The sequence below is a fragment of the Convolutriloba macropyga genome, chromosome 7 (assembly GCF_964194025.1).
Source record: "Convolutriloba macropyga chromosome 7, txConMacr16.3, whole genome shotgun sequence".
In the NCBI taxonomy this organism is placed as follows: Eukaryota; Metazoa; Xenacoelomorpha; order Acoela; family Convolutidae; genus Convolutriloba; species Convolutriloba macropyga.
Genome location: NC_134474.1, coordinates 29,331,485 through 29,345,055, shown reverse-complemented (window position 1 = coordinate 29,345,055; position 13,571 = coordinate 29,331,485). Strand labels below are relative to the sequence as shown.

Here is a 13,571-nt window from a genome sequence, read left to right as displayed (position 1 = left end):
TTATTCCTAGACCACACGTCATATAGTTATACAGTATCACATCCCAGTTGAACCATGAATATTATGAATATCATAATAATATGAACATATGTTTCAACATACACTATAGCAACCCTTTTTGAGACGATGAAGCCAATTGAAGAGATTTATTGAGTAGCAGAAGATAGCTGTCTGACAATTCAAAACAGGACAATATAAAAGATCAAGATACAAATTCTTGGAGCCAAATTGTTTTTGCATACCAAAATATGATCACGACTTGCTATGATCCTGTACTCGAATCATAGTTGAAAAATTGAATTAAATTAGAAATATGGTTGTAATGAGAAAAATCAATCGTATGGAACCGATGTAGTTTGTCAAGAGAAAGTTAGCGGAATTCACAACCATTATATGTGTTACGATACAAAAAGATGATCTGAGTTATAATATTGGGTCAACTAAAGTAAAGTGTTGGTACCTGGAATGTGTAGTTTTGTGTGAAATTATCATAAAACCAGTTTTAGACTTGCAGCGTACAATTTAACTTGACGACATTTCCATCAGAAAATTATTGCATCGCAAAACTGGATCTATATATGAATTGAGTCCCATAAATTTGCAGAGAAAAACAAAATTTTACAAAAAAAAGTAAGAATAACAGTTAGATCTTTCATAAGAAAAACAGTTAGATCTTTCAAAAACTGAGGGAAATGGCGGATATTACCTCTCAAAACTTTTTATGGAAATCCCTTGAAGCCCCAAAATATAACCAGGAAAGGTGAAAAATTGACACTTACCGATAATGTTTTCAGAAAATATATCCGGGATATACAGAGCAAGACGTAACCACCGGAAATTTTCGCAAAAATTTGTCGCAAAAAATTGAGAAAAGCAACGCCATGTCGTACTCCCTACAACTCCCACAACATTTACCGTATCGAAAATAGCTCCAGGCCACAACAGCGATCCGCATCACCAAGAACAATAGGCGGTAAAATAGGTAGAAAATTGTCTGTTTTTAACTCACCAAAGTTCTCAAGTTCTTGCCCGCGCTGACCACCCAGAACATTTCAGCACTGAACCTACCTATTTCAATAATAACTTGAGTACTGAAGCAGCTTATTTGCATAAAAAATAGTAATTATGTCCAGAAAAAAAACAGAACAACTATTCAGACTGTGCAGAGTAATTCAATAGTAAAAATAGTGCTGTAATCACGTGCAGTGACTTTCAGTGCCGGGCCATTACAAAACCAGAACATCATTATATTTATTTACCAAATCAGTCCGTTCCATGAAATATTCTTCATCAGTATAAAATTATTGGAGAATATATGAAATTGCCGTACTCGAGAGTTTGAAAAATTGGAAGTTCAATAATGTTGAACTAGTTTAACTAAATGTGGCCAAAAATGTAGATCCAGATACATAGAGCAGTAAAAAACATATATTTGTAGTGGAATCGGGTATTTCGTCGAGTATTTGACGAATTTTAGTTGTTCTTCGGTGCTTATTTGGTGGTTACCTGATGGGTAGCGCCAATAATTGATCAAAGCAGTTACAGTTGATTAATTTGCGTTAAAAACCAAGACGTAAACATGAGCAAAATGTGCCATAAAACTGAAGAATGTCTTATTCAAGTTTTATCGTCAAGATTCATAACACTTACTATATTGATAACAGACATTAACAGAAAAGATATGAGCAGTATTAGCTATCTCAAATGAAATTGTCCGCTGAACGAACCCATACTCAAAATGAAATGTTGCTGATTCAAATTTTGTATGATTTTTTGTCAATTTTATTGAAAATGAAGCAAAAAGCGCAGAAAATGTTGATTGTATAATTTTGTAAAATAATGCAAAATCTGTACCTTTCCGGATTGAAAAGGTAAATGTATTTTTTTGTCTACGACCGCTGCTCATTCAGCTTAGACCACAGATGTGTAACATTATTTTTCAGGTCATTAATTGTGTTTTTCCTTTTATTGAGTTCACTGTTTTAATTTTTTGGGGATCATTTGACTCGTTTTCCGTGTCTTTGTGTTACAATTTCCACTAATTTTTTGCTTTTATTCATGCTCATGCCATTGATTCCTCTCAAAATTGCGCAACAAATTTGACCAAATTTTCCTTAGCAACCCGTTCGTTTTCGTGCTATTTGTTATCTTTTTTGCGCTCATTCCGTTCTTTTCTAGATTCGGTAATAATTAGTGTTGCGTTTTATAATCCAAGATATTGGAATGGTGAAGAGACCTGCAAGTTTTCAATGGTATGTTCTGTGATCAATTTGTATTTCATTTTAGGTACTACGACACGGGTGCTCTTCGGACTATACATCTATCAGATTGGACCACTCTCGGAATCAGACATGGTACGTACAACTCTCATATCTGTTTTGAAAACACTCCTTCTGAATTTATCATTCTTAAAAACGTGGGATCTTTTCCTTTTAAGCTGGGGGAAGGGGGGGGGGGCACAAACGGAAAAGATCCAAGATGTGCGCACACAACAACGGACAGTCGGACGCTGACTTTGGATATTAGAAGACAACGGTGAAAAAATGAAAAAAAAAACATAATCATAATAAAAAACTGATGGACGTGACTGATTTTGGGCAAAAATTATATAAGCAGATCAAGCAAAAAGAACATTTTTAAGTTCTAATATTGTAATAGACCGTTCACAATAATTAACATAATGTAAAAAGCAATCAATTCACAACTCAAGTAAAACTAAATATGCAGAATAGATTATTGTTTGTCACCCAACTATATGGCCACTTTTTGGTATATAGTGCCCAGGGTACGATAAAAAGTTCATTTTGCGTGGATATGATAATGACGTCATTTCAGAGTATGTCAGCTGACATCTATCTCCGTGCATACTGGAACGACAGCCGATTGCAATATGCTGCAGACTACCTGTTCAACAGGAGTAGCATGAACAGGAGTAATGACACAGAGGAGCAGCCATTTGTCAATCTTAAGGGAGCATACGCAGATGCTATTTGGAGGCCAAACATATACTTTCTAGACTCTATGGTCGAAAACACTCCAGGTTAGTCACATATATGTATGCACCCAGTAACATTAATTAACAGCGGTGCTGATTTAGAATACGTGCGGTGAAATTTAGGTACATAATGTGACCAAAACCTGTGTCAGTTTTGGTGAGTTTTGAGAAAGTCCCAGACTCAGTGTTCAGTACAGCATTGCAACATCATAATGTCTCATTGATATGAGCGAGACTATAGTCTGTCCTGTGCCCAGCATTTTAAGCAAAGGTTTTAAGTAGTTTCCAGATAGTCCGAAGGTTCCCATTTGAAAGTTCCCATTTGAAAGCCATAGCTACATGAAAAAGAATGAACACGCATTCGTACATTACAACCTAATCGAATTTACTATAGTTGTAAAAAAGTGTGGCGTTATCATATATGCACTGAATTTGTACTGAATTTAAGTTCGTTTTTTTTTTGCTATAGAGCTCTTTATCACCAATTGCTCGATAAATTTGCACCAACCAGGCAAGTATACTTCTTGCAAATTGAGCAGAGGAGTGCAAATAATTTGTTCAACTTGTTGCAGCTGAAGTGTCACAGAGTTCAATCACAGTACTGACCAGGAGCAGTCTGGTGATGTCCTCCAAGAGAGTTGTGCTTAAGTCCAGGTGTGCTCTGGATCTCAGCTCATTTCCCCTCGACAGACAAAAGTGTCCCCTATGCTTCTCCAGCTGTGAGTACTCTAGTGCAAGTTACTCAGAAAATGATGACTCAGACTTAGGACAAGTATGAGACACGCAAACATGGCGAGATTTTCGTCTGGGCTCTCGAACATTGGGTTCTCCCCGGATCATAGTAACATAGTAATTCAGCGCTGAATCATAAAATTTTTATTCTGTGTTCCTACTATGATCATACTCTGATCATGTCCTTTTTAGGGAAACTTGAAGTCAATAAACTTGAAGTCATTTGTTTGAAGTAATGTTGTGCTTTGTGCGTGTATGCAGACGAATACAAGGACAGTGAGCAGCTGATTTCGTGGAAAGAGTACGCAGTGGATATTGACAAGAACCTCAACTCCACAGCCACATTCGACATCGTAGCCCAGTTGGAGAACGAAACAATCGTGCAGAACTGGGGACCAGGTACTCAATCCACAATTCACATTTAGCTAACCATTTCTTCAAACTAAATGTGTCTAACTAAATTTAGTTAATACAATTTGCATATAAGTCTTTATTAATAGCCGCCCTCATCTTCTCAGCCGGCTATTATTGCGCTCGTATTTTTTTTTTACAATTCAAAGAATTTGAATTGTATTGGGGCGCTGTCTTTTTTTTCAAGATCTGTTCACACATTTTCACGATTTTTGAAGTCAAATTGGAGTAGTGATTTTGGTCACGCCGAAACAGGAAATGGAGCGAAAAAGCGAGTGATTTTGCGGCGTGAATTTTTTTGCTCTAATTTTAAAGTAGAGTGCAAAAATGGTGTTTGAACAAAACTTCGGTTTCTCGGTAGTGGTTTTTTGTTCACATGCGGCAATTTCACTCTGATTTTTACTGTTTTTTCGATTTTTCGGATCGGATTTTTTTCTAAATGGTTTTACCAATCCATTCACAGTTCATTCTAGGCCTAGTTTTTTGTTTGAATCAAATTTTCATTTCTCGCTAGTGGTTTTTTTTTGTTCACATGCGGCATTTTGACATTGATTTTTTGTTTTTTTTTCTTATTGTTTTGATCTGATTTTTTAAAAATGGTTTTCTCAATTCACTCATAGTCCATTCTAAGTCTATTTTTCTGTTTAGTCAATGAAAATTCTTTGAATTGTACGTCAGGACTTGTCCTGCTATGTTTTTTTTTACTTCGTCAAACTTTTTTTCGCTTTACCATTTTGCCGCTTTTTCGACATTTTGCGTGAAATCTTTTTAACTTCTCTAGGCTAGTTTCTCTCTTCTCTCATTCTGCTAAAATTGAATTTGAACATCAGTTGCTAAGCAAAGCAATTCAAAATGAACAGAGTCGGTATAAAAAATTGAAGTCAGAAATAGAAACGGGATAAACCCATAAAGCACAATTTTAGATGCCCGCTATTTGAACGTCGTTCCTATAAGTCTTAGTTACCACCTCTAATGCTTATTGGTTTTGATAGTAGCCCCTGTAGCCTATCTCTAAGAAACAGAAGTATGTTCAACTACGAGATGCCATCAAAATAAATCGGACTTAAAAAATATTTTTGTACAAAAATCTTTTTTTTCAATATATTCTATTCGTTCAATCCCAATCATGCTTATTGGAATCAACGGCGGCTATTTTCCGGCAATCTGCTGGGTATGTTATCAAGAATGAATTCTTATCAAAATGAAATTTTGTTTGAATATCAAAATGAAATTTTGTTGTTACATATGCTTGAAAATCCGAGTCAACGAGCGAACTAGTTTCATATAGTCACAAATTGGTGAAAATGGTTTGATGATAAAAACTACAACGGAGTTTCAAACGTATGCAAGACTGCGTATACACCAAACAAATTTTCATTCTGATCTGAACAAAAGAACAAAAATATTTCTTTCTGATCCTGATTTGATTCTTTTGAAATTAACGTCGCGACCGGTTAGAATATGAACATATCATTCTTTGAAGTTCGAAACGTTTTTTTTAAAAACCTAGGATGAGGTACCAGATTGAATTGGGTTGCGATAAAACTCGTTTAGAGATGCTTTTAAGCGCACGTCAATCGCAGAATTTTTTTTAGCAAGCTTGTGTTAATCGGAGGTTATTATTGTATAGAACCGTCTGATCAGATGTCATTTTGGTTTCGGATTGTCTGATCAAAGATGGTTCCCAGCTGCGACCTTAGCTTGGGAAGCTCTACTTTTTAAACTTTGATTGACTTCATCTAAAAAATCCCCTCTTGATCGCACTAAAAAGTAGGCTTTATATACCTTAATAACCATAACTAACTTTGACTGATAAGGCAAATCTGCCTTTTCTTAACTTACTTCAACGTAACCTGACTTAATTTGACCTCCCGGGTTTGAAGTTCCTTCGATATCATACAATGATCATATATGGTTCCATAATGTCTATATTTGATTTCTTCATACGATCCTACTATGAAAGCAAAGAAATCGTAAATGATCTTTGTATGACTTCCAAGCATTCATGTATTATCCAAGTATAATTACTGGGAATCGTAAATTGATTTTACTTTCCATTTACATTTTTAGTTATATCCATATGGCATCACTAATGTGATTCCCCTGCGTAACTTTGTGATTCGCCAAAAGAATCTGAAATGCCATATTTGCTTCATGTGATTGAAGTTTTGATATTCTTTGAAGCTATGTTATACTTATAAATATTCATAAGCGGCATTTTTGTTGCATATGACACCAAAATCATGTTCTAAGTAGGACTGCAAACCAATGCTATTTTTAGGGGATCTAAAGAGTTAAACAGTACAGTGCACATACAAGCATTTAACTTAAATTCTCTGTGACTACATTATGGATAAATATGTGGCTCCGGTCAATATTTTGTACGTCATCATATATGACCTTGTATGATTTCCGAGAATTTTTTGCAACTTCTACCGAAAATGAATATCTACACTTTTCTTTCGCCTTTCAAAAATTTTTGTTTTGTTCTTGTTTGATTTGCAGGAAGTCATATATGATATTTTTACGGTATGCAGGAAATCATACGATTCATATAACATTGTATGATTATTGACCTTGAGTGAAATCAGGGAAAGTTGAATGATGGTTGGCCCGGGTTTACTTTAAAAATTGACCAGTTAGGGCAACAATTAAGTATAAAATCTTACTATACAGGTGCGTTTTCGTACCCAATACGTTACAAAAAAGAAAGTTAGGGTACATTTACTTACCAACATTTATCGTAATTTTTACCTTAACTTGAGTTCAGTTCACCTTAGATCCGTTAAGGTAAATTTACGTTAATTATATTTAGTGTGATTTCAGGCATAATGTACACTAAGCTGTGTGTGCACGTACAGTTCAAGAGGAAGTTCCACATCTACATAGTGACCATGTTCCTGCCCTCCATCTCCCTCGTGGGTCTCAGTTGGGTCTCCTTCTGGATAGACAAGAAGGCCGTCCCCGCCAGGGCTGGACTCACCATCACCACCATTCTGGCCCAAATCACACTTATCACTGGAACTGCCAACAAGTACGCCTTTGTTTTATCTTTTCTTCACTCCATGCAACGCTGGTTTTTTGCAGATAAAAAAGAGTTTCAGCTTTTTTACTCTTTATTTTTTTCGATAGTGCATAAAAATAAGGCAATATTTTGCAACTGTTAGCAACAAAATTTTGTTTGTTGATACATTAGCATGGTATAGCCATAATTTTGAAAGTATTTTAGCTTCTAATTGCCAACTCGTACCGTGTTCCTCTTTGTGTTACGAAGTACATGATCCTCTTAAATTGCTTTCCGCTATATTGCTGGAACTAGAGGCACTTTTAGATGAAATATATAAATTGTATTTCTCGCGCATATTGGTAGTTGGATGACACGGTATAATTTTCGTTGTTGATCTACTCTAACTCTTCTAATTTGGCTATGACTTCTGAAAAATCCTGATTTCAGGTTTCCAGGTGTTGCTGATCTGAAGATTGGCGATATTTACATGATAATCAACTTTTTCTTCGTATTCGGCAGTCTAATTGAGTTCGCAATTGTCAACAACTCCAATAAAACTGAATCGGCAAGCGCAAGCCCCGCGGAGAGCAAAAAACGACCTGCAAGTCTAGTTTACGCCAAGGAAAACAACAACTTTCTCGCTAACGAACGATCAACAAACAATCACGTGGGAGAAGTAATTAGGTCAACAAGTTTCGGGGTGAACAACAAAACACCCGAACGGGAAGCTATTGAGTTGCTATCCGACGAAAACAATTATTCGGTGATGTCGACCCCGTATGGAAAACATACAACACCCAACCGCAACTTGCTCGAATCAACTGCCAAAAAAGTGAACATCCCGGAGCGTGAACAAAAACTTGGTTTCTCGCGACGGCTGTATATGCATAGAGATATAGACGATATTTCTAAAGTCGTTTTCCCAGTCAGCTTTTTAGTATGGCATGCAATATTTATATTAATGGGGCATTTCACTCTAAACATTCAAGGTGCGTAAATTGCAATTAGCTGGTCGAAATAAGTGATAAAAATGACAGTTGATGTTGGTTATTTATTTTCAGAGGGTTTTGTGCTTACCTAATCACAATATTAATTTCATATTTTGTTTTCTACTCTGCTTGGCGCCCAATTGAGCGACGTCTCCTGAATTATGATTTCAGATCGGCCATTTTCAAGCTTTATTGTGTCATGGAACAAAAAATTATTTTGTCGAACAGACAGCAGTCCCAAACAAAACAGTCCCAGACAAAACGGTCTCGAATAGCTAAATATTCCCAGACAAAACAGTCCCAGACAAAGCAGTCCCAGACAAAATAGTCCCAAGAAAGCAGATAAAGCAGTCCCAGACAAAATAGTCCGACCTAAATATAGAGAACACCAATTATGCACACCAATTAACAATGAAACTATTAGATTATTCATATAATTGTAACATTGAACAAATATTAAGCTGATTATGCACAGTTGTTTTTTTTAACCAAATTATGTATTTTGAAAAAATGTTTTTGGATTAATCCTAATTCATATCAATTGAAAATAATGCGTTCAGAAGCTTAATTCATAGATTATGTTTGTTAATTGTTTGTTGATTAAATTGCCAATCGTTTCGATTTTCATTCGGGACTATTTTGTCTGGGACTATTTTGTCTGGGAAAATTTTGCAATTTGGGACTGTTTTGTCTGGACACTGTTATTTTGCTAAACCACCGAACATAATTGTTGAATCTGATGTCCTACAAGTGGTGGATTATTTGTTTTGCTAAACACTACAGTAAATATAGGTGCAAAGTATAAAAACACCACTGAAAAACGCATCTTTTATGGTAAAAATTCTGAAAAACATTGAAAAAAACGCACATACAACGAGATTCTGTAGCGACGGCTACGATGAATTCTTTTTGTTAATGTTTATTTTTGATAAGAGCAAAGTGGGTAGTTAATAACTCTCAATGTTTTATTTAGCTCAAAATGAACTCACCAAGTGAATGACGTCACGACCAACGTAATACAGCTCAGTAATTGTATGAGAGTATGAAGGAAAAAAATACCATTAGATTCAGACAGCTACAGAATTTTACTTTACTCTTATCATCTCAAAACTTCACTTCAACTAATGAATAATCATTTTTGTACCCATACTCCTTGTTTCCCATGTGCAAAAACTTAATCCGTTTTATTTACATCTCTTCCAGCTTCTTGCCCTCAACTCAAAATTGCTGAAAAATAAAAGTTTCTTATTGCACTCACGATCTGGCAGTCATTGAATATGATTTCACTTAAAGTTTAAGCGGGTCTATGTTCGAACCTCATTCACTATAAGCGGGTTTATATTCGAACGCGGTTTTGAGTGTGAGAGAAACAAAGTCACCTATATTTGACGATGGTCTCACAGAAGTTTATCACATGTTAAGCTGACGATGAGCGATTTAAAACTCTCCTGTGTGATTCACCTTCCCGGGTCGAAAAATTGAACAAAAATTATGTAAGAAATGCGCTGATTTTTCAAATCAATTTTTAGCGCAAAAATGTTACATAATAATGCGTCAAAATACCCTGAAATGCGCTGAACTTTTGCAAGAATTGAGATGAAAACCTTAATTTGCCAAAAAAATAAGAGTTGGCTGAGACTCGAAACCTAGTTTCCTGTGCCGTTTCAACCACTTAATCCGCTGCGCCAGATATTCAAGGTTTTCCAATTTCATTTGATTTTATATTAATGAAAAATTGAGTAAGAAATGCAGTGAAATTATGTAAGAAATACGCGGAAAGTTCAGCGCATTTATTACATATTTTCAGCGCATTTCAGCGCTTTTCAGCGCAATTTTTACAAAACGTTAATAGCTAATGTAAGACCAATTTAATTGGTACCAACTTCAAGAATCACTGCTGAGATTCACTGAATTTATTTAATAAAACCGCTGAATTTTGAATGAATTTCTTCCAAAATTTCAGCTTATTTCAGTGTATTATTGTCTCAGATTTTTGCGCTGAACGTTTTGAAAAATCAGCGCATTTAAACACACTTCAGCGCCTTTCAGCGCATTCAGCTCATTTCTTACATAATTTTAGCAAACTCAGCGCATTTCTTACAAAAATTTGCGCTGAAAAGGCGCTGACATCTCGGCTCGGGTTGTAATCACCTCGTGATCCTTTTGAAACCAGCTGACACACAAATACAAATATTGCCTGTCGCAAACTTTTGACCCCGAAACTCTTACACAAGGTTTGCATCTTATTAGGGGAATTTATAGTTCACCGCTATCGTTTTTAAACTTTTTAAAATATTTTTTTAATTAACAGCATTCATTGCAATCTCTCATTGCCATGAAACTTGCTGTGGCAAAGAATCTGAGTTCACTTCCAATTTTTTATTTTTTTTTACATCAGATCAGTTCAATCTTTTTGCTCTCCAGGAAGGGAAGAATTCTACAATTCTTCCCTTCTTCATCCGGGAAGGGGAAGAATTGTAGAATTTTGCTGACTTTTGGAATTTCCTTTTCAGCTTTGAGAGATTTCATCTCTTCACCAAACTGTTCTTGTTGTAGTAGCTTGAAGATTGTTGCTTTTGCTTTTCCTCTTTCTTCGATGCTGACTACGAGTGTTGCTGGTTTGTGTTTGTTCGATGCTCGCCGTACGTATGCCACTGTATTTACTAGTCTGTTGAAGTTACTGAATCGTTCCCACTGGATAATAGCTTTCTTCTCTTCAGCCTGTATCATGAATACTGATGAGGGTATATTCTCTTCATCTGCTGCAAAGATTAGGTTCACTTGCTCTGGCCATTCACTTTCTGATCGTTTCAACCAGGCCGGCCCAGTGAGCCACTCGCTTCTCTTGAGTTCTTCAATGTTGATTGCTCTGGTGCCAATGTCCGCTGGGTTGTTGATACCGCACACATGTTTCCACTGTGAAACATCAATTGTATCTAGTATCTCAGCTACTCGATTGGCCACAAACACTTGTTTTTTGCGATGGGAACTGTGTATCCACTGCAATACCGTAGTTGAGTCTGCCAAAAACTGCAACTATTTATCCTCATTTCATGTTCCTTGACTATCTGTTCTTTCAACCTCACTGCCATGACTGTCGCTTGCAACTCCAATTGTGGTATTGAAAGATGCCTCATCGGTGCCACTCTGCATTTTCCAATGACAAATGCTAAGTCAGCTGAGTATTTTTTTGGTTGTGAACGTAGATAGGCCACTGCACACATCGTGTCTTCAGATGCGTCAGCAAACACATGAAGTTCGGTTTTATCCCTCTCTCTGTTGAAGTATCTTCTATCGATGCTGGTTTCAGCCACTAATGGAAGTTGTTCTTTCCATCTCAGGAATTCTTCCTCTTCACTGGGCTCCACTTCGTTGTCCCAATGTTGTCCATTCTTAGTCCAGATGCCTTTCAGAAGTCGTCTCATGTGAACACTGAACGGAGCAAACAATCCGATCGGGTCGAATACTGAAGATACCAGTGACAGAATCTTCCTCTGGGTTATAGGGGTTTCCACTTCCTTGTTGGTACCTCTACATAATTGAAGGCTATCATCAGTAACGGTCCATTGTAGTCCTAGCACTGAAGATCCCTCCGTATTGGGTTCCACTTCGACTTGCTTTGTGTTGCTGATTGACTTCAAGTCGTCGGGGATTGCTTCGGTAACTGCATCATTGTTGCTTATCCACTTCTTCAGTTCAAATCCATGTCGTGAGAGAAGAGGTTGTAGTTGGTTGAAGACTTCAATTGCTTCTTCCGGGGTTTCTACTGATTTGATGAAATCATCCATGTAGAAGTTGTTTTGTATTGCCTTGGTTGCTATTGGATACTCTTTTTCGTTGCCAGTCCCACTCGCTTGAGAGCATAGTTCGCGCAAGTTGGAGAACTCTTAGCTCCAAATACGTGACGCTGATATTCGTATATCTGAACAGGTTCGTTAGTTCTTGGACGCCATAAAAACCTCAAGCAACTTCTACCCTGTTCAGGAACTTGCACTTGTAGAAACATCGATTCGATGTCGGCTGTTAGGGCTATTGGTCCTTCACAGAATCTGAATATTGTTCCAATCAACTCATGTCAGTCCTGCTAGTAGCTTATCATTTAGGCATACTTCTTTGTACTTTGAGGCAGTATTGCAAACACGTCTTACTTTGCCAGGCTTGTTCGGGTTTAGCACTGGATGGTGTGGCAAATACCATTCTTTCCCGAATGTGCCTTTCATTTCGGACTCGTCCAATATCTTTACGAATCCTTTTTCTACGTCTGTATCTATTGACTGTTGATACAAATTCTTCAGGTTTGAGTCCCTTTGGAATCTTCGCTCCAGTGAGTAAAGCTGACCCAAGGCTGAGCTGTAGTTGTTCGGTAGCTTTGGCTCTGGTTCACTCCACAGCATTCCCACTTCGTACCGCTCGCCTGTGAACTTTGTCGTACTCTCTAGCATCTTTTGTGCCTGCAGTTCCTTCTTTGACTGACTGACGACGTTGATTTTGGAAGCATAGGTTTCTATGTCCCACCAGGTTTGGATATTCTCAGCCACTTTCACATCTTCTGTGAAGGCGAAATGACAAAAATTTTGTCTTCTTTTGCCCGTCATGGGTCCACTGACTACCCATCCTAGCTCTGTTAGAACGGCGAAAGGTTCACTTCGTGTTCCTATCTTGTAGTCCAATGGTCGTTGTAGCTCATAAGCATCTTGACCAAGGATGATGCCAACTTCCATCAAGTTGAAGCTTTTGTTGGGTAAAACACTCAAGTGGTTGAAGCTTTGCTTCAGCTTGTTGTAGTTGTAGTTTGTATTTCCCAAGGAGATTGGCGGGTGCGCAAACGCTTCGATTAAATGCACCTTTGAATGTAGTCCCTTTATTTTGAGAGGAACCCTTTGTGTCTTCAGATCCTTCGTTCCGTGTATGCCAGCTATGTTGAGCGTCACATCGGTGCCTTGGGCCCGTAACTTCTCTTGCACACTTTGATCGATGAATGAAACTGTTGATCCACTATCGAGGAAAGCATATGTGTTCAGCCTGTTGCCACCGCTCTGTATTGAGACAGGAACTATTTGAAGAAAGCTAGTAACTCCGTTACTCTGGTTGATTGTTGCTGCGCTTACGTTGACTGCATGATTGCCCTCGTCCATTTGGTTTTCTGAGTGTAGCAATCGGTTGTGCTTCTTGATGCATCCATTGATGCCGCACGCATTGACTTTACAATCTTTGATTGCATGTCCTTTGCCAAGACATCCGTAACATAGGCGTTGCTTTCTCACTGCTGCGTACCGATCATTCACACTCATGTTCCTGAATAGTGGACAGTTCCATATTTTATGGGTGCCATCAGCTAGCGGACAGTGATCACTTTGCGTTTGCTTCGTTTCTTTCACGTTCGAACTTGCACTGAAGTTCGATGTTTTCGAGAACCGTTTGTCTCTATTTGTGCTTC

The 13,571-nt window shown here is 37.4% G+C and overlaps 1 protein-coding gene across 9 annotated transcripts in view; it reads left to right on the top strand.

The window, feature by feature from the left end:
• LOC142342191 (gamma-aminobutyric acid receptor subunit alpha-6-like) overlaps positions 1-8,257 on the top strand; it is a 138,348-nt gene extending 130,091 nt beyond the window's left edge. For all 9 annotated transcript variants that reach the window (XM_075393422.1, XM_075393425.1, XM_075393420.1 and 6 more), the window contains 6 exons: positions 2,287-2,354; positions 2,836-3,040; positions 3,568-3,714; positions 3,989-4,126; positions 6,965-7,172; positions 7,593-8,257. In XM_075393422.1, coding sequence (XP_075249537.1) covers positions 2,287-2,354; positions 2,836-3,040; positions 3,568-3,714; positions 3,989-4,126; positions 6,965-7,172; positions 7,593-8,142 — 1,316 coding nt within the window. In that variant the 3' untranslated portion in view covers positions 8,143-8,257. The remainder of the gene's footprint in view (positions 1-2,286; positions 2,355-2,835; positions 3,041-3,567; positions 3,715-3,988; positions 4,127-6,964; positions 7,173-7,592) is intronic.
• Positions 8,258-13,571: the final 5,314 nt, after the last annotated feature.